The following is a 24,796-nucleotide window of genomic DNA, read 5'->3' as shown; positions in this document are numbered from 1 at the left end:
TTAACAAATATAAATGGAAAACATTTGGATATGATTAAAGAACAAAGAAACAAGGGGATGGAGAACAACCAATTTCAGAAAATATGAAACAGTTGGTTTGCCCTAATTATAGCCATCTTGATTTTTCTTTTTTCTCCTGTATGTATCAGTTGGAGTTTCAGTAGAAAATTAACCCTTTGCCTAATTATAGAAATAAATTTGGTGCAGATTTTCTGAAGTGACTTTATGCTTTCCCCTAAACTCAGATTTCAAAAGTCAGTTGCAGTTTGTGTTGGCCACAGTGCTTTCCTTTGATATAGTTCAGCAGTTTGCTTTTCATTTTCTAAGACTGAATTTCTTATATCTACAATCATCTGAATGAGGGTGTGTTGACATAAATGAGAAGATCAAAGATTCAACTAATTGAAGAAGTTTCACATTTGAATTAGTCAGAGTTGTACGGAAATGTGGCTGAATCTAAGCAAATGATGAAACATTATGCATAATGATAATGATTTTGCAGATTGTTTATTGTTGCTAGTCAAGCACTAAAATAAGGTCTAAGTCCTGACCCTTCTTTTCCATGAATTTTCTCATAGCTAATAAAGGTTATGGAAATTGGGACATTTTGGTTTTCCAGTAGAGATGAATTTATTGAGATGTAGATTACTTTATACTTGATTGCTTGCTTTTCATTCTTTTTCCACTTTTTATCACAAGTACCTTCATTTATTCTGTATTCATATCACATAAAAAGTTACATATTTCTTTTGTAATAAACCATTTAGAAAGAGTCATACCCATTGACTTTATTGACAGGTGTATATTATATGATCTCGTTGGTACCTAACATGTTTATTTTTGCTTGTTATTTGAGAGTCATTAAATACAGGCACATAAGTAAAAAAGAGAACAAAGAACCAAAACTTTCAGTGTCAAGGTTTTGTTGAAAGATTGTAGGATTTTATATACATTCCAGATTTGATAGCTTTCTCGTTAATATTCCTCTGTATTTACTTTTAGTCCTGAAATAATTATTGTACCCCCAACTCCTACCCTTCAGACCCCTCAACAGGCACACAAATGCAGCTGAAGCTTCAAAATGGAATTGTTGTATATGTATCTATTGAATGCATAAACAGGAATATAAAGAAACAAGGTCACTTCAAAAATTATGATTTACATACACTCTGGCTGGATGGATTGTCGTCCTGTGCACCAAAAGGTTGCAGGTTTGACTCCCGGTCAAAGCACACACCCAGGTTGTGGGTTTGATCTCTGTTTGGGTGCATACCGGAGGCTTTAAACAGAGATGTGTTTCTGTGTTTCTCACATCTCTCTCTCTCTTTCTCCCCCTCTAAAATCAATTAAAAAAACAACAACACACATATCCTTGGCTGAGGATTAAAAAATGATTAACATTATTAAGGTTTAAGCTTATGAAATGGTAGGAAGGAGTGCAGATGATACTATTATTTTGAAATATGAGTCATACTTTATATTATGTCTTAAAACATGTCAAAATCTCCAGAACTTAACCTGGACATTAGAATAGAGACAGTATCTCCATTTCCCTTGATTCCAAACCATTTTAATTCATTTTGGCTCCCCATTTCTTGTGTGCATTTTTTAATCCTCGCCTAAGGATATTTTTCCATTGATTTTTATCGAGAGTGGAAGAGAGAGAAAGACAGAGAAATATCAATGTGAGAGAAAGACATCGATTGGTTGCCGCCTGCACGAGCCCCAACCAGGGCCCAGGCCAGGGAGAAGCCTGCAACCAAAGTTCGTGCCCTTGCCTGGAATTGAACCCGGGACCCTTTAGTCCGCAGGCCTATACTCTGTCCATTGAGCAAACTGTCCAGGGCAAGCACCCCATTTTTTATAGCAGGAGCTCTTAACAAGGGGAGTACATGAGAATTGCTCAAGGAGCTTCTAAAATATGCACATATTTGGAACCCATCATCAAAAACTCTGACTTTTTCATAGGAGTGGAAAGTGTATTTGACAAAAAACTTTTTCATTATTTCAGATGCCTCTGTGTCATGTTCCAACCAAATATTCTCATCCTGTCTCATGCCATTTCCTCCACTCATCTTCTGTTCTTCTCCAGCCATGCTAAACATAGGTATTTTATAAACAGTTTTATTCCACATCTCTCTGCTTTTGTACATGTTGTTCCTACTCTCCTGTTTTCTCCATTCTAAGTCCCAAATCTGTCAAACAAATGCTTATCTTTCTAGATTCTCCTCTAATGACATGTCTTTCCTTACTCCCCCATGTTGAAATAGCCACTCTGTATTTAGCATTAATATTTGATTACTTTTTTCGGTGTCCATCTCTTCCATTAAATTCATGTAATTTATTTTGTTCTTATTTATGTTAAATGACTATATGGATTAGTAAGTGAAAAGCCTGTTAGGAATTGAAATGTACAACTTTTTATGCTCATTATTTTTTAAGGTCATTATTAAATAGAGTTTCATGATCAACCACCAACACCTAGGTGGATACTGTATGTAATTTTATTTTTCATAATATATGGTACTATTTAAACATATATATTTATTTATTTTTCTTTTTTTTTACCCCCTTGTGTCTACAGGCGAAATCTCACAAAACTGTCCCTTATCTTCAGTCACATGCTGGCAGAAATCAAAGCAATCTTTCCCAATGGGCAATTCCAAGGAGATAATTTTCGTATCACGAAAGCAGATGCTGCTGAATTCTGGAGAAAGTTTTTTGGAGACAAGTAAGTAAAAATCATTTTCTAGTTTGGCTCCATCTTTGAAGAATGACTTAGTACCTTCCTCCGTTTCCATATGGTATAGATTTTAGTTAGTAGTTTGAAAATTTACTTGAGTGTTTTTGATAAGTATTTTGATTACTAATTTTTCTGTTCAGTGACCACAAGTATACCTCAATAACTGAATAGTTTTATTTTATTACCGAGTAAATATCAGTTATACAGCATTTATTTCATGATCATTCATTGAGTTAGTTTGCTCTAAGAAGTAGGCGTATGTAAAACAGTTTCTGTACATGAGATGCTCATAACTTTTTATAATTTAGTAAACACACAGGACATATGTACAAAATAAGAGACAAAAAAGAGATAACTATGAAGATGGTGTTATTAGTTGTTCTGACAGTTTAGCGGGGAGCAGTTGCTTCAGAATTTCAGGAGTCAGGGACTGCTTCCTAAAGGAGGTGGTGGTTAAGCTTGGTTAAGGCCTGAAATCCAGGTGTGAGGAGGCCTTAGAACCTTGATTCAAGCTTTCTTTGTATCATTGCACAGAAAGGACATATGTGTAGTAAACAAGGAATATAAGTAAGATAAAGATGTTTTCCTTTAGGTACTTCCTGCTCAGACTCAGGTGAGTGTGGTAAATAATAGGAGTTATATGTTTGAAGCCAGCATAACTTAAAACTTACAAAATTTAAAAAGAATTTGTTGGGAATTCCCAGTAGGTTGATCAATACCTGAACATCAGGAGGCAAATGTTTTCTTCTGTAACCTTTGAAGGGTCCCTTTGATGAGAGTGCACATCAAAATGTCCTTGAATGTAGGCAGAACCCCAGCTGAGTATTCAGGAGGAAGAGATTGCTTACACATGGATTATTGTTTTCATCCTGTAGTTAAAGGCCTATGTTTATACACTAACTGCGAAATGAGACATATAAAATGTTGGTATATGCTTTTGGTAGTCTTAGTTCTCTGATGCTGGTGAATTAACTGTAATATTGTCTTTGTTTTTTTCTTTAGGAAGTGCTATGTTTATCTATAGTTACCACCATGATTAGAATATACTTACAAAAGCAAAGCACATTTTATTACATACATAATTTTTGGGCTTTGAGATTGTGAAAGTCTTTTTCCCACTTCTTAAATACAATATGTTTTGCATTATTTTTGGCACTAAAGGAGGAAATGCCACTATTGTCATTACTAGGGACATTCTGTAGTCCAGAAATCTAGCTATTTGCAATGCTCTGATGTCCAGTCACAAATGAGGAATTAAAAAAGAAATGAGAATAATAGCAAGAGTGTATTAATTACATATTCGTGAATAGTAGAAAGGAGAAAGGTGTTGAGGAGTTCTAAGAAAAAGAGAAAATTTATGGAAGTCACAGTTCAAATGTCAACACTGAGAAGATTTCTGGAAGTCACAGTTCAGATGTCAACACTGAGCCTAATGCAAATTGTTGGTTACCTTCAAAATAATTCTCATCTTAACATTTTAAGAAAATCTACAGGACAAATTGTGGTATTTCTTTTTGAAAACTGAAAAATTTAGTGAGTCATGAAATTACTTGTCAAAAGGTCAGTAAAAACTGGAAAGATTGCTCACACATTTTTCAAGAGAGGAGTTTGTTTTGTTGGCACCTTAAGCCACAGAGCATTATGCATTTGAGACATCTTTATTTCCCTTTATTTATAGCCATAGACATCAAGGAGCTGAAGTTTCTGTTCAACTGCTACATGAGTGAAAGTGCTACTAAATTAAATGGGATTCTTGAAATACCGATTAAATACTCTCTCTACCTCCCAAATCCTTGCACTTACATCTCCTGTCTTCACTTATTTAAGAAGCTGCTTAGTTTTTCTTTAACATTTTTACTTTTGGGATGAGAGCCAAAGTTAAAACTCCTTCTGGAATTCTGATATAGTTCTGTAGTCATCAAAATTAATGATTCTTTTAATAGATCATTGGAGAAACCATCTTTATATTCTCTGTGGGTTTTCAGCTTGTCGTTCCACAATATTTTATTGAACGCGAGTGAACAAATGAGTGAATGATATAGCCTTTCAAAAGGTTGAATTCGTTTATCTTCCTTATACTCTGATACTAGTTTGCATTTCACATAACTTAGTCCTTGCATGGAAGCATTCCTCTCATTTATCATTTATCCAGCTTTCCATTGAGGTCACGTGAGAATTCTTTTAATTGCCCTAACTAGCACCTTTGAACTTAAAGCAGCATTTTTGCCCCAGACTGAACCATTGAGGGGTTAGTTCCAAAAACCAGCCAAACAGATTATGATTTTTGTAAAGCAGCTTTTAGCTTAAGGAGTATTGTGACTTTTTACCCCCAAAAGAACTATCAGTAAGAACAAATTAAGATTGACTTAAAATTGGGAAAAAGCTATTTTTCAAAGGACATTGTAAAACTTCTACAGGCAATTTTAGGATTCAGGCCTTATAAAAACAGGCAGCAGACATAAAATCTTTAGGTGTCATGCCTAATGCTTACTTTCTCTGCTTCTCAACCTTTTGAAGTCATGGCAGGGCCCACCTCCCTGCTCAGGACCCAAGCTCAGCTGTGCAGAGACCCGCCTGCTTGAGGTCCTGAGGGCATCAGTAGAACATGTTGTGTCAGGGTAAACTGGTTGGGGAGTTCTGTATTTGTTAGACTCTTATGCAAATGGATTGAATGTTTTCATAGTTGAGTTCTGCTTTTGCTTACTTAGTCATTGATCAGGAGATGGTAGAAATATGTAGGAAAAGAGAAGTGACATTATTGAATAAACTAGAGGCCTGGTGCATGACATTCGTGCACTCAAGGGGGTCCCTCAGCCAGACCTGCATCCTCTTGCAGTACGAGAGCCCTTGGGGGACATCCTTAGTGCTGTTGAGGAGGCGAGAGAGGCTCCTGCCACTGCGCTCGCCAGCTATGAGCCCGGATTAGGACTTCTGGCTGAGCAGTGCTTCCCCTGTGGGAGCACACTATCCAGCAGGGGGCAGCTCCTGCATTGTGCATCTGCCCCATGGTGGTCAGTGCGTGTCATAGCGACCGGTTGTTCTGCCATTCGGTCGATTTGCATATTACCCTTTTATTATATATGATGATGTGTCTAAGTAAATTCTGCAAAATGAGGCCAATACAAAACTGAATCTTTGTACTGTAGATTAGTAATTTATAATCTAGAAACTTTAGCATTAAGTTTCAAGAAATGTGTTACTAGCTTTTAAAGGAAAGACACATTAATATATTAGACTCTGGTGACATCATTTTTCTAAGCAGGTCAGATAGCAGTTACTGGGCTACTCCTACTAAGTACTTTTGACATTGTGGAGATTCAGACATGCATTTCTAACCAAATTATAATTCAACAAGAACCTTGGATTCTAACTCCTGAATATTCTTATATGTCCTCTCTTTCCCATCTTTGCTTCAAGTTCTGTTCTTCAATTTCAAATTCAGATTCTTTTCTGACTTTGTGGTGGGTCTTCCTGTCTTCTTTAACAACCTATCCAGTTGTTTTTCTTAGTGAGACCAGCGACCTTTCTAAAAAGTAGAACTAATCATTCTATTTTGTTTTCCTGAAGTACTTCTATAAATCCTTATTGATTCTGGGTTAAAGTCTAAAATCCCATTAACATGACAAACTTTAGGAACTATTTTTTCCAGCTTCATCTTTTTGTACCCAGCTCATCCTCAACGAAATAAACTATCCAGCACTCTACACTTATTTCCTAATGTGCGTCTTCTCCCCCGCACCCTAACTCTCCTATCCCCCCACCTGATTGTGTTTGTTTCTCTTTTTTGCATTTACTGGGTGGGAAACCAGTTTCCCATGATCTACCCAGTGTTGCCACTTTGAAAGCTTTCCTTGACTATGCTAATCTAAGGTGGACACCCTTGCTCTATGCTTCCAGATACCCGTGCTCACATCTGTCATACTAGACCACAGTGAACTTCTGACATGTTTGCATTTCCCCATAGACTAGGAGGGTTCCTTGAAGTCAGGAACGATGTCTTACTCATTTTTTCCCCCTCAGAGCCTGGCACATATCCTGGTATGTGTAGGCACTAATAAATGTTATCAGACTGTATAAATAATTGAATGGGTAGGTGGATGGGTGATATCTATTTCTGATCAATATTTTCAATGACTTTATTCTCTACAAATTGTTGTTTTTATCATCAGTTCCCAGAGTTCTACTCCCTGAATGCCTCTTTCCCTCTTTTTTACCATCCTAGATTTTGACACCCTTCTTCAAATCTAGCTTAGAAATCCCCCTATTGTGGTTGTTCTCAATAATCTACACCCTGTTATGCATTCAACTTTAATTACTCCATGCTTTGTGTTCCTATTGTGTTTTAAATACATTTATATTATTGAATGTTTATTTATGGGTCTTTCCACTTGACTATGAAGTGCTTATTGATTTTTTATTCAAAAATTAGTGAAAAAATTTATTAGAGTTATATGTTGAACTCTGTATTTATTGCTTTCATACAAGCTTACCCTATTTTTAATATAATGTTGAATCATTCTTTAAATGGTTATTGAATTAGTCCTTTTGGTATTGTAGTATACTTAGCAGTGATAGTTGAGTTCCTGGCATATTTTTCCAGCATTTAAGTTCTCTCTTCCTTTACTTATGTCCTCCTGTTCTTGAGTGAAGTGGATTATTTGGCTCTTTCCTGACACATTAGCAATTGTAGGTTTCTGTGTCCTTACTCTTATTGCTCTTTCTTAGTGAAAATTTTTATAATCTTTGTCAACAGAGTTATTACTAATCTTTCAATGTTCACCTCACTATGGTTCTCTCCTTATTGTTGTTACTAGATATCTTTTTAAACTCTTCTAAGCTCTTGCTTAGCCCCTGACATTATTTTTGTTGTTTCATTAAGATTATTTGTATAGTTATCTTACTTCTTGTTAGACTATAAGCTCCATGAAATCAGGCTTATTTATTAATCTTTGAATTTCCTGAAGTAGCTCAACACAGTGTCTCATGTTTAGATTTTCAGAAACTGTTGTTCATTTAATTGAAATGAGTTAAGGACACATGCCCTGGTTGTGGGCTCAATCCCCAGTATGGGGCGTGCAGGAGACAGCTGATTGATGATTCTCTCTCATCATTGATGTTTCTATGTCTCTCTTCCTCTCCCTTTCATTCTGAAATCAATAAAAAAATATATTTAAAAAAAATAAAATTGTATGTATCCCTGTATAAAAGTAGGGTAGAATGTAAGGAACTGTCCTGTTTACCAGGGGTGGAGATCTATTTAAAGCTCAGTTCATTGCCTCTACCTTTGATTTCCTGGGGAAGTGGTATGGACCTCCTTTGGTTTCCTGTATTTTCACTTTTAACAAGAGACAAAGGACAATGGTTGCTTTACCTTTCCAATGAGTGAGATGCTTGTTTTTCTAGCATATTAACGATCAGTTTTCCCTCTAGTCAAGCAAGAGGCAACTTAGTCATATTTAATTAATGGAGGGGTTGCACAATAGAAATTAAGGACTTTTACAAGGAAACTGCAGCAAGAGCTCTAGAGAGCAAGGGGAAAAAAACTAAAATAGAACTCGAGGAGTGCATTTCAATATTTCTATTTAGTCAAATATTATTACCTGTTTTTAAAAAATCAAGGTATCTTTATGTCATGAGGAAAATAAAATTATAAGTCTGTTTTGTTCAACTCATCCTAACATAGATCCTAGATATAAAAAGAAAATAAGATGCCAAATTATAATTTTCTGTCTTTTAAGAAGTATGTATTTAATTTTAGGAGGACAGTATATTAAAAAATGATAGATACTTAAAATCACTTTGTCCCATTAGGAAAGTTCCTGAGGAATTATTTACTAGACTGGTCAAGAATGCTCAGGCCCGTGGAGGAGCTGGTATTGTGTGTGGGTTGCACAAATGTTAATGAAGAGTCTAGCAGTCTATTCAGTAGAGAATGAGATCTTTGGGACTGAATTGTTCTCGTGTCTGCTGTAGAGAAAGATGCAACGTAACTTCAAGGTTATATAATTGCCATTCATTTTCCCCTCTTCCCCTCCCTTTTTCCTTCTCTCTCTAGTTGAGCCCTGCAATAAATGACATTTACCTCAGTAAATCACCAAGATTTAGGTTCTGGTTCTCATTTTTAAAATCTCATTTTATTAGAACGAAGCATATGTTTAGAGAATGGACACAGTTTAGCTAAGCTCACAAGCTGATCTGTAACTCTGTAACCAGAGTAATGTGTTGTTGTTTTTTGTTGTTGTTGTTTTTAATTTACCACGATTAATGCTACTCTTAGGCAGATGAGGGTACTTGTGTCACTGTAGATAAATTATATGTGGAGCCATATCATATCCAGAACATTCCTTGGTGAACATGGAAATCACTATAAGAATTGCCTGCCTCTAGGACTAAAGTAATTGTTATTCTCTCTCTTGGACTTTGCTCTCAAAGACTTGTCCATTTCTGCCCTGTTGGACTTCCTTTTCCATATACAAAGTTGCATTTTTTAAACTTTCTTTGGAGGCCTGATAAAAATGGGGACCATTGATTGGTTTTAAGTGGGTCACTATTGCTGAATATGGATAATGAATTTGAGCAGTGGTTTCTAAACCCATTCCAATTGAATCACTTATTACTAAGAACTTTTTGAGCATATCTACCTGCCTGTCAGTCTATTATTAAATTAAAAAAATAACGACTTTCACAGCTGAAAGCTTTTTAAAAAAGAAAGGGTTTATTGAGCCATATGCTATTCAATATGGGACCAAGTTCTAGGGAAAAGCCTAAACCACAGTAGCATGGCTAGGTAGAAAAGACAAACATGTCCATGGTCTTAGAAATGATTGTTACCTTGTACATTTATATTTTGGAGAAGAAAAGTATAAGTTGTGTGGAAAAACTTATATTGGTTACAGATAAGGGGAGTGGGAAAATGTGGAGTAGGGCAGTTTTAAAATAGGTGCACAATCTGTAAGAAATACTAATTTTTGTTGTTGTTGTTAATCCTCACCCAAGGACATTTTTTTTTTTTGCAGCCATCAAAAGGAATTTTAATATCTTTAGATACTATGGAGTGATTCTCACAGTATTTTTTTTCTTTTTTTAAAAATAAATCTTTATTGTTCAGATTATTACTGTTATTCCTCTTTTACCCCCCATAGCTCCCCTCCACCCAGTTCCCAACCCACCCTCTGCCCTTACCCCCCACTGTCCTCATCCATAGGTGAATGATTTTTGTCCAGTCTCTTCCCACACCCCCCACACCCCTTCCTCCCCCCCCCCGAAAATTGTCAGTCCACTCCCTTTCTATGCCCCTGATTCTATTATATTCACGAGTTTACTCTGTTCATCAGATTTTTTATTCACTTGATTTTTAGATTCACTTGTTGATAGATATGTATTTGCTGTTCATAATTTGTATCTTTACCTTTTTCTCCTTCCTCTTCTTAAAGAATACCTTTCAGCATTTCATATAATACTGGTTTGGTGGTGATGAACTCCTTTAGCTTTTTCTTATCAGTGAAGCTCTTTATCTGACCTTCAATTCTGAATGATAGCTTTGTTGGATAAAGCAATCTTGGTTGTAGGTTCTTGCTATTCATCATTTTGAATATTTCTTGCCACTCCCTTCTGGCCTGCATAGTTTCTGTTGAGAAATCAGCTGACAGTCGTATGGGTACTCCCTTGTAGGTAACTGACTTTTTTTCTCTTGCTGCTTTTAAGATTCTCTCTTTGTCTTTTGCCCTTGGCATTTTAATTATGATGTGTCTTGGTGTGGTCCTCTTTGGATTCCTTTTGTTTGGGGTTCTCTGCGCTTCTTGGACTTGTAAGTCTATTTCTTTCACCAGATAGGGGAAGTTTTCTGTCATTATTTCTTCAAATAGGTTTTCAATATCTTGCTCTCTCTCTTCTTCTGGCACCCCTATAATTTGGATGTTGGGACGCTTGAAGCTGTCCCAGAGGCTCCTTACACTATCTTGATATTTTTGGATTCTTTTTTCTTTTTGCTTTTCCGGTTGGGTGTTTTTTGCTTCTTTGTATTTCAAATCTTTGACTCGATTCTTGGGATCCTCTTGTCTGCTGTTGGATCTCTGTATATTATTCTTTATTTCAGTCAGTGTATGCTTAATTTCTAGTTGGTCCTTTTTCATATCCTCGAGGGTCTCACTAAATTTATCGGCGGTTTCTAGAAAATTTTTGAAAAACCTTTTAAGTGTGGTTTTGAACTCTATATCCAGTAGTTTGCTTTCCTCCATGTCTGTCATTTGTGACCTGTTTCTTTGTCTCTGCATTTTTTATGCTTCCCTGTGTTGATAGAGTGGCTTTCTGTGCTAGGTGTCCTATAGGGCCCAGTGGCTCAGCCTCCCCAATTACCTGAGGTGGACACTCTTGGTGCACCCCTTTGTGGGCTGTGTGCACAGTCTGGTTGTAGTTAAGCCTTGATTGTTGTAGGTATCACTGGGAGGAATTGACCTCCAGGCCAATTGGCTGTGAGAATCAGCTGTGTCTACAGTGGGAGAACTTCTGTGCTGAAGACACCCTTATGGGGCAAGACTTGCTTCAGTGGGGCTTTGGTGCTCACTGAGTCTGCCCCCTGAGTGTGTCCCTTATGGATCTGAGGAGTTGTAATCTGGATGGTCCCACTCTGACCACTGGGTACACAGGCTCTTGGATCTCTAAGGAGGTGCTAATTTACCCTCTTCCTGAGGCTACCCAGCAGGAGCTTGGAGGGAGCAGGTTCCTCTTCCTTGTTTGGGTTTTGGAGGTGCCCAGATGAGGCCCAGCTATGAAGCAGTGCAAGCTGCTGTGAGGCCTTGGGCCTTCTTTTGGATGTTCTGGGTCTTTCTGACTCAGCTGCAGTTTGTTAGGTAATTTTCAGATTGCAAAGGGCCAGCCCATTCATATGCAAAAGCCTCTGCGCACAGCTTGGGTGGGGCGGGGTCTCAGGGCGGAGCAAACAGCTATGGCTGATCCTCAGTCCTGCCCTAAGAGGTCCCGGGTCTCAGTGCCCTGGTAATCGCTGCAAGCACCTCTGAGAGAAAGCCGCCCTCAAGTTACGACCGCTGACAGACAGTCCAGTTTCTCCCCGTATGAGTCTGGGTCCCCAGAGACTCGCCCGGAACTGGAGTCAGGGTCGTCGGGAGCTTGTGCCTCCCTTCCGATTGCAAAAGACACCAGCCTCCTCCGTTGCCAGCCCCTTTCCGCGAACGCTCGAGCCTCCGTACCTCTGCACTTTACTTATGCACCTCCTCTGAGTCTCAGTGTGCTTTTCTCTTTCCTTCTAGTTGTAAATTTCCACTCAGCCAGCCTTCCTGTGGTTCTGGATGATGTCTGTTTTGTCTTTTAGTTGTATTTTTGAAGTGGTTGTGTGAGGCAGCAATTTCAGGTGTTTACCTATGCCGCCATCTTGGTTTCTCTCCCAAGGACATTTTTTTCCCATTGATTTTTAGAGAGAGTGGAAGGGAAGGAGGGAGGAAAAGGAGAGAGACATATTGATTGGTTGCCTCCTGTACTCGCCAGGTCTGGGGCCAGGGATGAACTTGCAACCCCAGTATATCCCCTTGACTGGGAATCAAACCCATGACCCTTTGGTTGGTGGGCTGACACTCTAATCTTGGACCACACCGGCCAAGGCAGAAATACTACTTCTGATTGGTCATAGCCTACAGTTCTGAAAGTTTATGCATGTGCAGGATGCTGTGGCACCTGGTGGTCATTACAGAAGTTGATTCAAAGTTCCAGCATATATTCAGGAATGTGAGCAGTCTTTAGTTAGTTGGCCTATGGCTATCACATGAAGTTATTGAGAAAATCAGGAATAATGTTAAGCTATTTTCCTTGTTTTTGTAATCTTCTAAAAAATGTTTGATTCTAAATTTAAGTTCAGAAATGGAAAAATGAGAATACTTGTCCATTATACAGAGATGTAATGCTTGACTTGCAATATAGACAAAATGTTATGAACTTTTTTGACAGAGAAAAATATCTATCAGAAATATCCAGCATCTGTGTCTTTCTGTATGAGAGTTGGGCATTTTCACTTATGAGGAAGAATAGTTAGATCTAATTACGTCTCTCCTTGGTAACCATGGTTATCATCCTGTCCATGATTAGTTAATTGTAAGGGGACTGTTTGACTAGAGAGGTTTTGATATCCTCTTTCTGTGGGTTACTGGAAACAGTTGTTTTTCTCTTAGTGATGGAAGAGCAAGAGCAGTAATAGCCTGTTAAAAAATCTATTTACATGTCCTTTAACAAATAGTAACAACAACAACAACAACAAAAGATTGGATTTAAGGAATAACTATATGTAAAATACCAACACATGTAGGAGTCACAGAACTAATATTTTGCTTCCATAATGAAAATAAAAATACCAAATATCTTTTGAATATTCCATTATCTTTAGAACAAAGCTAGTCCTCAATTTAAAGGTACTGACACTGAATATATCTTTGTTGATCAAGGTGAATTCAGATGACATTGAAAATAAATGGGTTAATAGAGAGAGAACAGGTTTTCATTTTGTTTAAAGTCAAGATGACATTTTATGTCCTTGAGCTGGAATGGATTTTAGACAGCTACCACCATCACCACCACCTCAGCAACAACTAACAGCCGAAACACATATATCATGATTTCCTTATTTATAGTATGGCTGGTACTTTGTCCTTTCCCACATTCCTTTCTCTCTTTTTAATCTTAGATTTTTTAATGTCAGTTTTTAAAAAGTTTAAAGTTTAATATACATACAGAAAAGTACACAAATCAGAAATGTAGGGTGAGGAATTTTTATGAAGTGAGCACACCAGTGTAAATGCCACCTATATAAGGTAATAACATATTATTATCTGCAGTGCAGAATCCACCCTCTCCCAACCCTTCAGTTCTTCCCATGCATTCACTGCTTGTCCATGGTATCCTAACTTCTGTCATCATGAAATCATATAGTTAAAATCATGTAATTATACTCTTTCAAAAAATATGACTTCTTTCAGTCTTTTTTATGTTATGGAATTCGTCCACGTTCATGCATGTAGCTACAAGGACATTTATCCCCCCATACCCTATACCCTTTTCTGCCGCCCCCCTCTCTCCCACCCCCGCTCTGGTAATCTCCATACTGTTGTCTGTGTCTATGAGGGTTTTGTTGTTGTTTGTGGGTTTTTTATTTTGTTTTGCTTTATCCCTTCACCTTTTGCACCAGAACGCAACCCCCCTCCCTTCTGACAGCTGTCAGTCTCTTCTCTATACACACTGTCTTAATTAACTTCAAGAGTATAAACTTATCAGTGTTGTTTTTATTTATGATTGGCTTGATTATTCTTGGCTCTTGACATTTTCCTATTAAGTTTATAATTGGTTTTTCAGTTACCAGCTGTAAAATTATCTTTTAGAATTTTTGATTGGGCTTATATTAAATCTGGGAATTATTTTGGTGAGAATTCACATCTTTACTGTGTTGAATCTGCTAATTTATTATATGAGTTAAAAATAAAACTTGTGGCCTTTTTTGAACTTGTGATTTCATGAAAATATTTTGCCTTTCTTTGGGTATCAATTTCCTAACATTTTCGTCTTTATTTCCTTATACTTTTATCTTAAAACTGTAGAATGTTCCAATAAGTGTTATATTACTTTGTGTCTTATATCTCTCTGTAAGTGTGTATGTTTATGTTGTGGCTTCCCTTATATTAGCTTTATTCCTATTTATTTGAAATTTTCAAACGCTATTGTAAAAGTCAAGTATTTTTAAGTCTTATTTTCTTATATGTATTGTTTATATATAGAAATGCAACTAATATTTATGTATTGTTCTTGTATTCAGCAAGCATGTTGAAGTCTCTTATTGCTTCTCATAGTTTAATCTGAAAATTCTTCTGTAGTTCCTACATAAAACACCATGTCATAAGAAAATACTATTCTTATTTTTTTAATTTATTCTCCTAATGATTCCATAATATATTTTAAAATGGTTTTTAGTATATCTTTTTTCTTTAAGCTATCAGAGCATATTAGAAATTAGAAAAAAATAAGGTAATCACTTATAATTCTACCACTGTTCATTTATCATCACTTAAAATCTGTGTTGATCTCTGCAGACATTCTAGATAGTTTGTACCATTGGATCATAAAGGACATATAATTTTTAAAATGCTATTTGCATTTAATATTAGGCCACCAGCACTTTTCCATGTCAATAAATACTTTTTCTGCATACTTGTTAATTGCTATAAAATATTCTAATCTATGGATATATTATGTCCTATGATTTTGCTATTATGAAAAACACTGTGAAGACACTTATGAATGAGTCTTTGCACTGCTGTGTGTGTGTGTGTGTGTGTGTGTGTGTATGTGTGTTTATTTGACATAATTTTCTTAGGTGAAATCCCTAGAAGTAGGCTCTTGAATTCAAATGTATAGCCTTTTGAAAACTTGCTGTCAAATTCCCTTCTAGAAATGCTGTGTAAATTATGATTCATTCACACCAGAAGTACACTAAAGTTCCTGTTTCCAAACACCCTGGCCTTTGTTGAGATTCACACCTTAAGTATGTGATTTTCCCCCATGTGAGATAAAAATAAAACCTATGGCTCTTTTTGAACTTGTGGTTTCATGAAATTGTTTTGCCTTTCTTTGGGTATCAATCTTCTAACATTTTTGTCTTCCGTATACTTTTGTATTAAAACTGCAGTATCTTCAAAGTAGAAGATCTAATACCCCTCTCCACTTTTAAGGAGGAGGAGATAAGCCTCGAAGGTCAAGTGACTTGTCAGTGGCTGGTCTGCTGACCTCATTGCAGTTTTGTTTCTGTGTATCAATTTGGTCCTATTTTCTCTGAAAGGACACTCAGTTTTCAAGATTTTAAAATAGAAATATTTTGTTTTTATAATAGACCAACATCCATTATCTAATAACAGAATTATAATGTAGCCTTATATTTATCAAGTTTCTGTCTCTCCTGACATTATATGAACCTATCATTTTTTAAAAACTCATCGAAGATTTCTATGTAGTAGGCGAATGGTAGCACAGTCAAATGTCTAGACTCCTTCTCTGTGAAACACCCTCATGAAACATTCCCTTGACTTCCCAGGACACAGTTTAATTTGAAAACACAACTTTTAGTTGCATACTTCATTTGTCTTGGGAAAAGATAAATAAAATGCAATTTCTGTTCTCATGTATCTCCATCCATGGCACATGCATCCTTTTCTGTGATAACCTTAGCACATGCCACACTATAATTTATTTAGAAGTCTTTTCACCTATTAGTTTGTGAATTTATTTATATTTCCGTTCAGAATCTAGCACAATTCCTGACATATGTAAGGTCTTTTTTGGGCAAATCACTTAACCTCTTTAAGCCTCAGTTTCTCTATCTGTATCATGAAGTTAAGTATGTGTCTCATAGTGTTACTGTTTCAAACTCAAGTTGTATATATAAAGAACTTAACTTGCTGATTGGCAGATTATAAGTAAGCCATCAGTAAATGGCAGCTCTTATTCCTATTGGAAGTCTAAAGATCTGGAAATCATACTATTATTACAAGTATCTGGCTCCTATTGGTCTTGTATTCCATTCTTTGTGGATTGACAGTTACTTGTGCTTTGCAGTGGATTTGAAAGTTAATTCAACTTGATAATTATAAGTGGCAAAAGGACAGATTAAAATATTTCTGGATTGATGAGATATTAAAGCTTAGATGGCATTTGTATGTCCTTTCTTTCTTTTCCCTTTCTTCCTCTTTCCTTTTCCTCAGTCTCAGTTAGCACACTGATATTGTTGTGTATTTGTAAGACAATTCACCATTAATGTTTTTTTCTCACTTTCTTCATCTCTCAGGAGAGAGGTAGTAGAAACCACCACTCTGTCTTGTTGCTACAGTTTAATTTAAAGATGGGAAAAGTCACCTTCCCTCCTGTCCCCCAAGATACATCAGGAATGAATGTGGTAGCAACTTGAAATCCTCTTTGGAAAGTTCCTTAGTATAACAGATTTAAACAAAATTTTAAGAGTTGTCATTGTACTCTTTCTGTTTTTCACTCATGATCCCCCCCTTCCAACCATTCCCCCCACCTTATCCCTATGGTGGGTATTTGGCTCAGCTGATCAAAGGAAGAGTATTTGTTATACAAACTTCTGTGTATAGTAGTTAACCAAATATTGCCCTTCTTAATTCCTGTTACTTCTTAATTAAGATTCTAGCCAATGCTTATTTGAACATTAAGTTTATCACAAGTGAATTATGAGAGAGTCTGATTTACCCAAGTATTGTGGAAATATAGCTTGCCCCTTTATAAATTTCTAGAGGCCCGGTGCAATTTGTGCACTAGGTGGGTGTTCCTCAGCCCAGCCTTCACCCTCTCTAATTTGGGACCCCTTGGATATCCCTCTCACAATCCAGGACTGCTGGCTCCCAACCGCTCAGCTGCCTGCCTGCCTGCCTGCCTGATCACCCACTAATCACTCCCCTGCCAGCCTGATCAATGCCTAACTGCTCCCCTGCTGGCCCGATCTCCTCCAACTGCCCTCCCCTGCTGGCCCGGTCACCCCTAACTGTCCTCCCATGCTGACCTGGTAGCCCTTAACTGCCCTCCTTGCAAGTCTGGTCCCGCCTAACTGCCCTCTCTCCCCTGCAGGCCCGGTTGCCCCCGACTGCCCTCCCCTGCTGGCCTGGTCACCCCCAACTGCCCTCCCCTACCAGCTTGGTCACCCTTAACTGCCCTCCCCTGTAGGCCTGGTCCCCTCAAACTGCCCTCCCCTGCCAGCCTGCTCCCCCACAACTGCCCTCCCCTGCCGGCCCGGTCACCCCTAACTATCCTCCCCTGTTGGCCTGGTCGCCCCTAACTGCCCTCCCCTGCAGGCCTGGTCCCCCGCACCTGCTGTCCCCTGCCTGCCTGGGCCGCCCCCAAACTGCTGTCCCCTGCCTGCCTGGTCGCTCCCAACTGCCCTCCCCTTCCGGCCTGGTTGTCCGCAACTGCCCTCCCCTGCCAGCCTGGTTGCCCCCAACCCTCCTGCTGGCCCGATCACTCCGAACTGCCCTCCTCTGCCGGCCCAATCGCCCCCAACTGCCCTCCCCTTCCCTCGGGGTCCGGTTGCCCCAACTGCCCTCTCCTGCCAGCTCAGTTGTCCCCATTTGCCCTCCCTTGCTGGCCTAAACGCCCCTAACTGCCCTCCCCAGCAGTACTGGTCCCCCCAAACTGCCCTCCCCTGCTGGCCTCTCCTGCTGGGCTGATCACCCACAACTGCCCTCTCCTGCCGACAATCTTGTGCCCATGTGAGGGCAGCCATCTCGTGTGAGGGTGTGACAGTCAATTTGCATGTCACCTCTTTATTATATAGGATTATTCCAAAGTGCTATGTTAAACTACAATTTTAGAAATTTGTACATTTTTAAAAAATAATTTGCTTTGGGAAATCATTGGCTATTCAAAAGAATTATGATCTGTAGGTACCTTAAATATTGGGATGAGGATTTTTTTATAATAGATATTAACAGTGTCTATTTAGTCAATTTATTTTTATACTTTATTCACAAGACACATTTTTTAAAGATCTCTATACAAAAGATAAAACATATTCCATTCTTAAATTAGTAGTTCTTTATTTTTTTTACATTGAATATCATGGCTCATGTCCCTTTTGTGTGTGGAATATTTAGAACTTTAATATGGAAAAGGAAAATGTGCTTCTTAGTTGTCACTACTTCTACTGTAACTGTAATGAAGCTGGACAAGTGCATATTTGCACTTCACTATAAATCAATAGCCTTCTAATATTATCAAAAGTTTTCCTTGTTCTTTTAAAACAGCACCATTTTGGTAACCTTAATCAGAGCCAGCCTGATGCATGTTTCTTCTAAATGGTGTCTGATGTGGTGTCTCTCTTCGGTACTCTGTGGTTTCCTGTTTTTTTCATACATAGAGAAAAACCTTTTGATGTATTCAGGCTTATATTTTTTTTTCTTTTAATGTTATAGCAAACCTAAACTTTTTTGTGACTGCAGCATGGTATTGTAAGCCTTGCTCCATTCATTTATTCATCTTGCCACAGACTGCTCCTTCTATGGAATTCCTCCAGCTTTTCCTTAAGCATTCTGCCTCTACGTATATTCCTTTGCATTACAATCTTACTTATACCCTGCAAATGTGCTCTTCAAGGAGGGAGATGATATTTTGTATTTGTATACTTAGATTTCTGCACAGAAATATGCCTTGCCTTAGCAATTAATAGATACAATAGACGAGTGACTTTGAGCGTGTTGTCCTCAGAACAGCAGCACCAGCATCTTTTGGGAACTTGTTAGAACTGGAAGTTCTCAGACCCCACCCCAGTCATCTTGAATCAGAATATCTTGAGTTGAGGGTCAGCAATTTCCGTATTACCAATCTCTTTAATAATTCTGACGCATGCTCAAGTTTGACCACCACACAGTAGATACTTATTGAATGAATATGAAAGTTGTACATTTGTGGTGATGCTTTCCAGGAGGATTGGTACAGGATGTAGCCAATTTAGTCTGTTCTGACTGAATCTTATTTCTCAAGAGATACTGGTAAAGAAAAGCCTAAGATTTAAATATATGCAATCTTATAAGAGGGTATGTATAACTTTTATGCTGTCTTATTGTGAAAATTGCAGCTTTCAAATGTTAAAAATATGATTTCTTTCTTCCACTTACTCAGGAGTAGGTATTTAACATCCCCAAAGGAGAAACTTAACTAAGGAATGATTAATGAGTATTACTTATTTTCATGGTGGGGAGGATGTGGGTGAGTGTTGGAGACTGGTCAGGTAGGGATAGGTTGGGAGACTTTTCCGTGGCTACCATTCTATGCTGTTCTAAATTTTTCAACCATGTCAGTGCATTACCTAAAACAATATTTGATACATATATTAAATATAAATAAATTAGTAAGTGTTTAATAAATAAAATTCTATGTGATAGACATGTGTGGTTGGTTAAAAATATTAAGATTTCATTTTGTGTTACTATGAAAGGTTAGATACAACATGCTTTTTTTCCTCTGCAGAAAACTTTGGGTGATGGCTGAAATGTCTTAATGACTTTTCACCTTGTCTTTCTCAAGATGGTAGATAAATGGCGCAGTGCAGTGAACAAAGGATTCTATTATATGAACCCATTGTCTTGTAATTATTTTAAGAAAATAAATAGAGGGGGGAAATTTAACTCGATTCTAAGTTACAATAATCTTATATACACAAAGAGTTCAGACATACAGGACTTTGACCTAATGCCTTCTTTCACATGTATTTATAGAAATATCTTGATAGCCAAGGACTGTTTGAGAGAAAAATTGATTTAGATTTCAGTCCTATTCTTAGCAAATGAAACATAATCCAGCTAGCAAAACCCATTGCATGTGTTCTGAGTTATGGGTAATATTCTTAACTATTTGTCTTTTAGTACAAATGCAATTATATTAATGTTATGATGGAATTGTGTGTTCAATGGAAGGTATGTCTTAAATGACACTTGATTCAATTACTCATTTTTTTTCTTGCGCAGAACTATCGTGCCATGGAAAGTATTCAGACAGTGCCTTCATGAGGTCCATCAAATTAGCTCTGGCCTGGAAGCAATGGCTCTAAAATCAACAATTGATTTAACGTGTAATGATTATATTTCAGTTTTTGAATTTGATATTTTTACCAGGCTATTTCAGGTAAGTTTCCATTTGCTTAATCCTTCCCTCTTTTGTATGTGTGTACAGTGCTTATGTGATTTTGTGTGCACACATGTGTCTGTGTCTCTCACAAATACATGCACACATACACAAGCATATTGGAAATAGTCTATAATTTTAAAGCTAGTCATTGATGTTACATTTTGGTCTTTGCTGTAAATGTAGAGTTTGGACTACCAGGTGTTGTGAGCCTAACAGTTGCTTGTTAGCTTTGAGAAGATTCATGCAAAAGAGCTTTGTTTTGAATTCCTTATTTGGTTTCTCACTTTACTTCATTAGTCTTTTTGGCCCAATAACTGATATAATGCAACTTTTATGGGTGGACATCTGCTGGGGCCGTGGTCGGCAAACTGAGGCTCACGAGCCACATGCAGCTCTTTGGCCCCTTGAGTGTGGCTCTTCCTAAGCCTCAGGAGTACCCTAATTAAGTTAATAACAATGGACCTACCTATATAGTTTAAGTTTAAAAAATTTGGCTCTCAAAAGAAATTTCAATCGTTGTACTGTTGATATTTGGCTCTGTTGACTAATGAGTTTGCCAAAAACTGTGCTGGGGTTGTATCCCAACTTCTCTCCTTTTCCTCCCACTTTCATTAGGTGAGAAGGTAAAAAGTAAAGTTGGAAATAAATAGCAAATTTATCCTGTTTAGTATAGGCAGTTACTCTGTGTACTGTTTTACCAATTGCTTTGCTCATTCAGTCGTAGTTTATAAACATCTTTGCATGTTAAAAAATATTTCATCAGTATAATTTTCAGTGTTCAGTTGCCACATAATATTTCATCAATGTAATAGGGCATTTAGCGAATATCTATTTTGAAAAATGAAGCCTTTTCCCCTCGTTTCTCCCTAATATATATGATTTGAGATTAACCTTATCTTGTTTATTGTGTTTTTTTAAAAAATTAGTCCTTTATAATTGTCTTCACTTAACTATTCAGAGAAGCAGGTATCATATGAGAGAAGCTGGACACTATCATTTTATTCTTTTGTATGTCTTAATGGAATTTTCCTAAACATGAATACCTAAAATTTGTTTTGAATTTGGCCCTACCATCTATGGGATTCAATTTAAGTAGTCATAAAATGAAAGAGTCCCACCTAAAATCCTTCTGATAAATGATATAGTCAGTGAGATAATTTGATCAGAAATCAGGCTTGCTTATAATCTGATGCAGTTTCTTATTATTTTAGTCTTAGTTGGATTTACTCTTTTTGAAACCAGCTTTCAACAAATGTTAAGAGTACAATATTGGTTTTTGTGTTTGCCATGTTATAAGTATTTTGCTTCTGTGATTTATGACTCTGCTTTGCACTAGCCTGCAAGGATCGGGTGACTGATTCATGTAAGAAAACAAGATTGGGTGGGATTAACTTTCAATTTATGAAAGAACCTGTTAACAGAAGGCAAATTAACTCTTGTCAGCAATACTCATAGAATACATTTTACTTTATTACAATTTTAAAGTCATAATTCTGCCTAGGCATATAGGATAAGAAATTAGATAAATGACTACAGGAAGTGTGCTTTTGCTTATTTTCAATTTACTGCAATTTCCTGATTATTTCCTTGGTATATGTAGGTGTCAGCTTATATGATTTTAAGATAAATTTTGGAAAAAGGTTGTGTTTCCTGTTATTGATCATTTTATAATGGAACCTCTCTTTTCTTTAAAGGTTTCTGATAATTTTCCAAATACTTTAGTTAGAATTCTAAAGACATTCTAAATAGCAGGAGCTTTGCCTAGTCCACTTGTGAAGGAAGAGAACAAAGGTTATTTTCATACATTAAACCTGTTTATTCTGGAAAGAGTGTGTTTTTTGGGGGGGAGCCTGGATGACTTTGTTAGTGTGGATGTTAAACACTAGACTAACTCAGTTATATATTAAAAGTATGCGGGCAACTTAATGTTGTTGAAACACTTAGCCAAATTGCTGTTTAATATGTGCACATATCCTCCTATATAATAAAGAGCTAATATGCTAATTAGACCGGACAGCAGAACGACCATCCGGACAACCTTCTGGACGAAGCCAGGGCTGAGAGGGCTGATGCAGTCGGGGCTGCGAGGGCTGAGCCCCTTGCACAAATTTCGTGCAGCGGGCCTTTAGTTTGCTTATAAGCTGTTTTGCTTTAAAACAGCTCAAGTTATCTTAATGTAGTAAGTTATGTATATCTTATTCATGCCATCGGAATGGGAGAAGAAAGGAATCTTTTTAAGCAGAGCTACTGTGACAAGTTTTAGATAAAACCAAACTCTTCCTTGTGGACCATAGAGTGCCTCATTCCTTTTAAGACACATAACTACAGAAGTAGCTAAAGAACTGCCATTAGCCCCTATAGATTTCTGAGATATTTTGCTTCTTTTGGTTTTATTATTTAAATGAGTAATCATACATGTAACTTAAAATAAGAAAAAAATGGTTCTATGAATACCAAAGTGGATTGTTAACTTTTACTGATCTTTTCTTTTTATACAACTTTAAAAATTGAGTAATAATTTTAAGATGTAATTGTGTACTCTATACGAAAATGTAGGTTTGTGAATACTGTCGCTGCATGAACAAATATTTCTTCTGCAGCTGTGCTATGCTGGTTAATTGGCAGTGAATTCTTCTAGCTCTCAGTTGCTGGATGTGAGGTATTTAGCAGAGTGGAATCTGAAAGTGGGCAAGGTACCCTCTCAAGATAGGAGTCAGAAACTGAGAAGTAGCATAAGGGTTTGAAGGAGTCAGGGGAGGCTAGGAGATGAAGTTGAGAATGACTAGGAAATGAGAGAAGAAAGCTGGATGCTTGTTAGCCTTTCTTCCTTTCTTCCCTCATTCTGTTATTCTGCCAAAACTGGGACAAATGCTGGGGAGTCACGGAAAAGAACTTGCAATGGCTACCTTCCATATTTCTTCCTCTTTCTTCTGCCTTGAATCTTCTCCTCTCAGGTAGTTCAAAAATGGATTGGTAGGTACTGAAGTCCTGGGATGGAAATACAGGGTTTATCTTCTCTCTTCCCCCTCCCTGGGGCTGCTGTTCCCCTTCTCCCTCAATTTCCGCCACTACTAGAGAAGACTGGTTGCTGAGAAATGGAGCGATATATTTGAGGACAACAGGGTGATGAATGAGTGATTTGGGGAATATACAATGGAATATATAGCATCAAGGGAATAGGGAGAAAAATAAGAGGAGGAAAATCACTCATTATAGCAAATAGTAAGAAGAAGTATCCGGGCAGACCAGCTGAGGCCCCTCTTCCAGCGCAAGTTGTAACTTAGTAAACCGCTGTTTTTGCAAATAATAGAATTTGGGGAGAATGGAGGGATTAGTCTTCTGAATTCACTTCATTAATTTATTATTAGTCATTAAAAACTTCCAGATAATTTTGTTTTAATGTGTGTGAAAAGATTTCCTTTAATCTCTAAAAACAAAATTGCAAAAATAATTCTTATTCTCCAAAGCACTTTGTTTTCCCTTCTTTAAACCATTAGTTGGCAAAATACATAAAAAAAACCCTCCAATAACACATAACTACCACATGTTTCTGACTGTGGGTTACATTCACAAGAAAAACAGTACACAGACTCTTTCTATTACATAAATATTTTTGCAGTAGAAGCTGGCCCTCTGGATTAGTCCTAATAAATGGTTGCTAAAGACTGCAGCAGTTGGCTCAAAATTCAAACTTTATTTTTTTTCACTTGTATTTTCATCTGTGCATTGGCTGTCTATAAAGTTCAGCATTTAAAAAAAAACAACTGTTCCGTGAATTTGTGTGGACTTCAATGGAAGTGACCCAAATATTTTATATTCTTTTCATCCTTGTCCATTTTAGATAGGGAAGCAGAACATAAGAAAACAAAACTCCATGCCTATAATAGCAGTTTTTTTTTCTCAGTTTAAAAAGCAAACAAACACATATGCTGCTTTTCTTCCAAGCATTGTTTATATAATTTTTGGTCATGCCTTAAGAGGAAAATTAAAAATATATTTTGTTCAAGTACATGGACAAGGCTCTCATAACAGTGTTCTGTAGAGCTCCTGTCTGCCTGTCTGCCCAGTCAGATATTTCACCTTGATGGGGCTATGCCTTAAAGATTTTTCTTTTGTCAGAAAAGGTTAAAAAGCTCTTCATTACTAAATCATTCTTTCCATTGTTATTCTCATCGCAAAGGATATAATCTTTAAAGAATTCTGCCTTGTAAATTTGAAACCCTTAACAGTTACGAGAAGCCAGTCTCAAAACAAACAAAAGCAGAAGTCCTCTACCAATAATCATTTCTAGATGACTATTTCTACAACTTTCACTTGGCAACATAAACCACCTTTTTTTCCCCTTTCATGTAGAAGATGTGAGTTAATAATCTG

General features: G+C 37.2%; 1 protein-coding gene across 12 annotated transcripts in view; it reads left to right on the top strand.

The window, feature by feature from the left end:
* CBLB (Cbl proto-oncogene B) overlaps window positions 1-24,796 on the top strand; it is a 230,527-nt gene that overhangs the window by 99,335 nt on the left and 106,396 nt on the right. For 8 of the 12 annotated variants that reach the window (XM_023754937.1, XM_023754938.1, XM_023754934.1 and 5 more), the window contains exons 4-6: window positions 2,012-2,107; window positions 2,585-2,731; window positions 20,263-20,419. In XM_023754937.1, the coding sequence (XP_023610705.1) occupies window positions 2,012-2,107; window positions 2,585-2,731; window positions 20,263-20,419 (400 nt within the window). Of the gene's footprint in view, window positions 1-2,011; window positions 2,108-2,584; window positions 2,732-20,262; window positions 20,420-24,796 lie in introns of those variants that run through there. The other 4 variants (XM_023754943.1, XM_023754941.1, XM_023754935.1 and 1 more) reach the window with 2 other exon arrangements.

The sequence above is a fragment of the Myotis lucifugus genome, unplaced genomic scaffold (genome assembly GCF_000147115.1).
Source record: "Myotis lucifugus unplaced genomic scaffold, Myoluc2.0 scaffold_67, whole genome shotgun sequence".
NCBI classification, from domain to species: Eukaryota; Metazoa; Chordata; class Mammalia; order Chiroptera; family Vespertilionidae; genus Myotis; species Myotis lucifugus.
The sequence above is the reverse complement of the archived record's forward strand: the minus strand, read 5'-3'. Positions and strand labels throughout refer to the sequence as shown.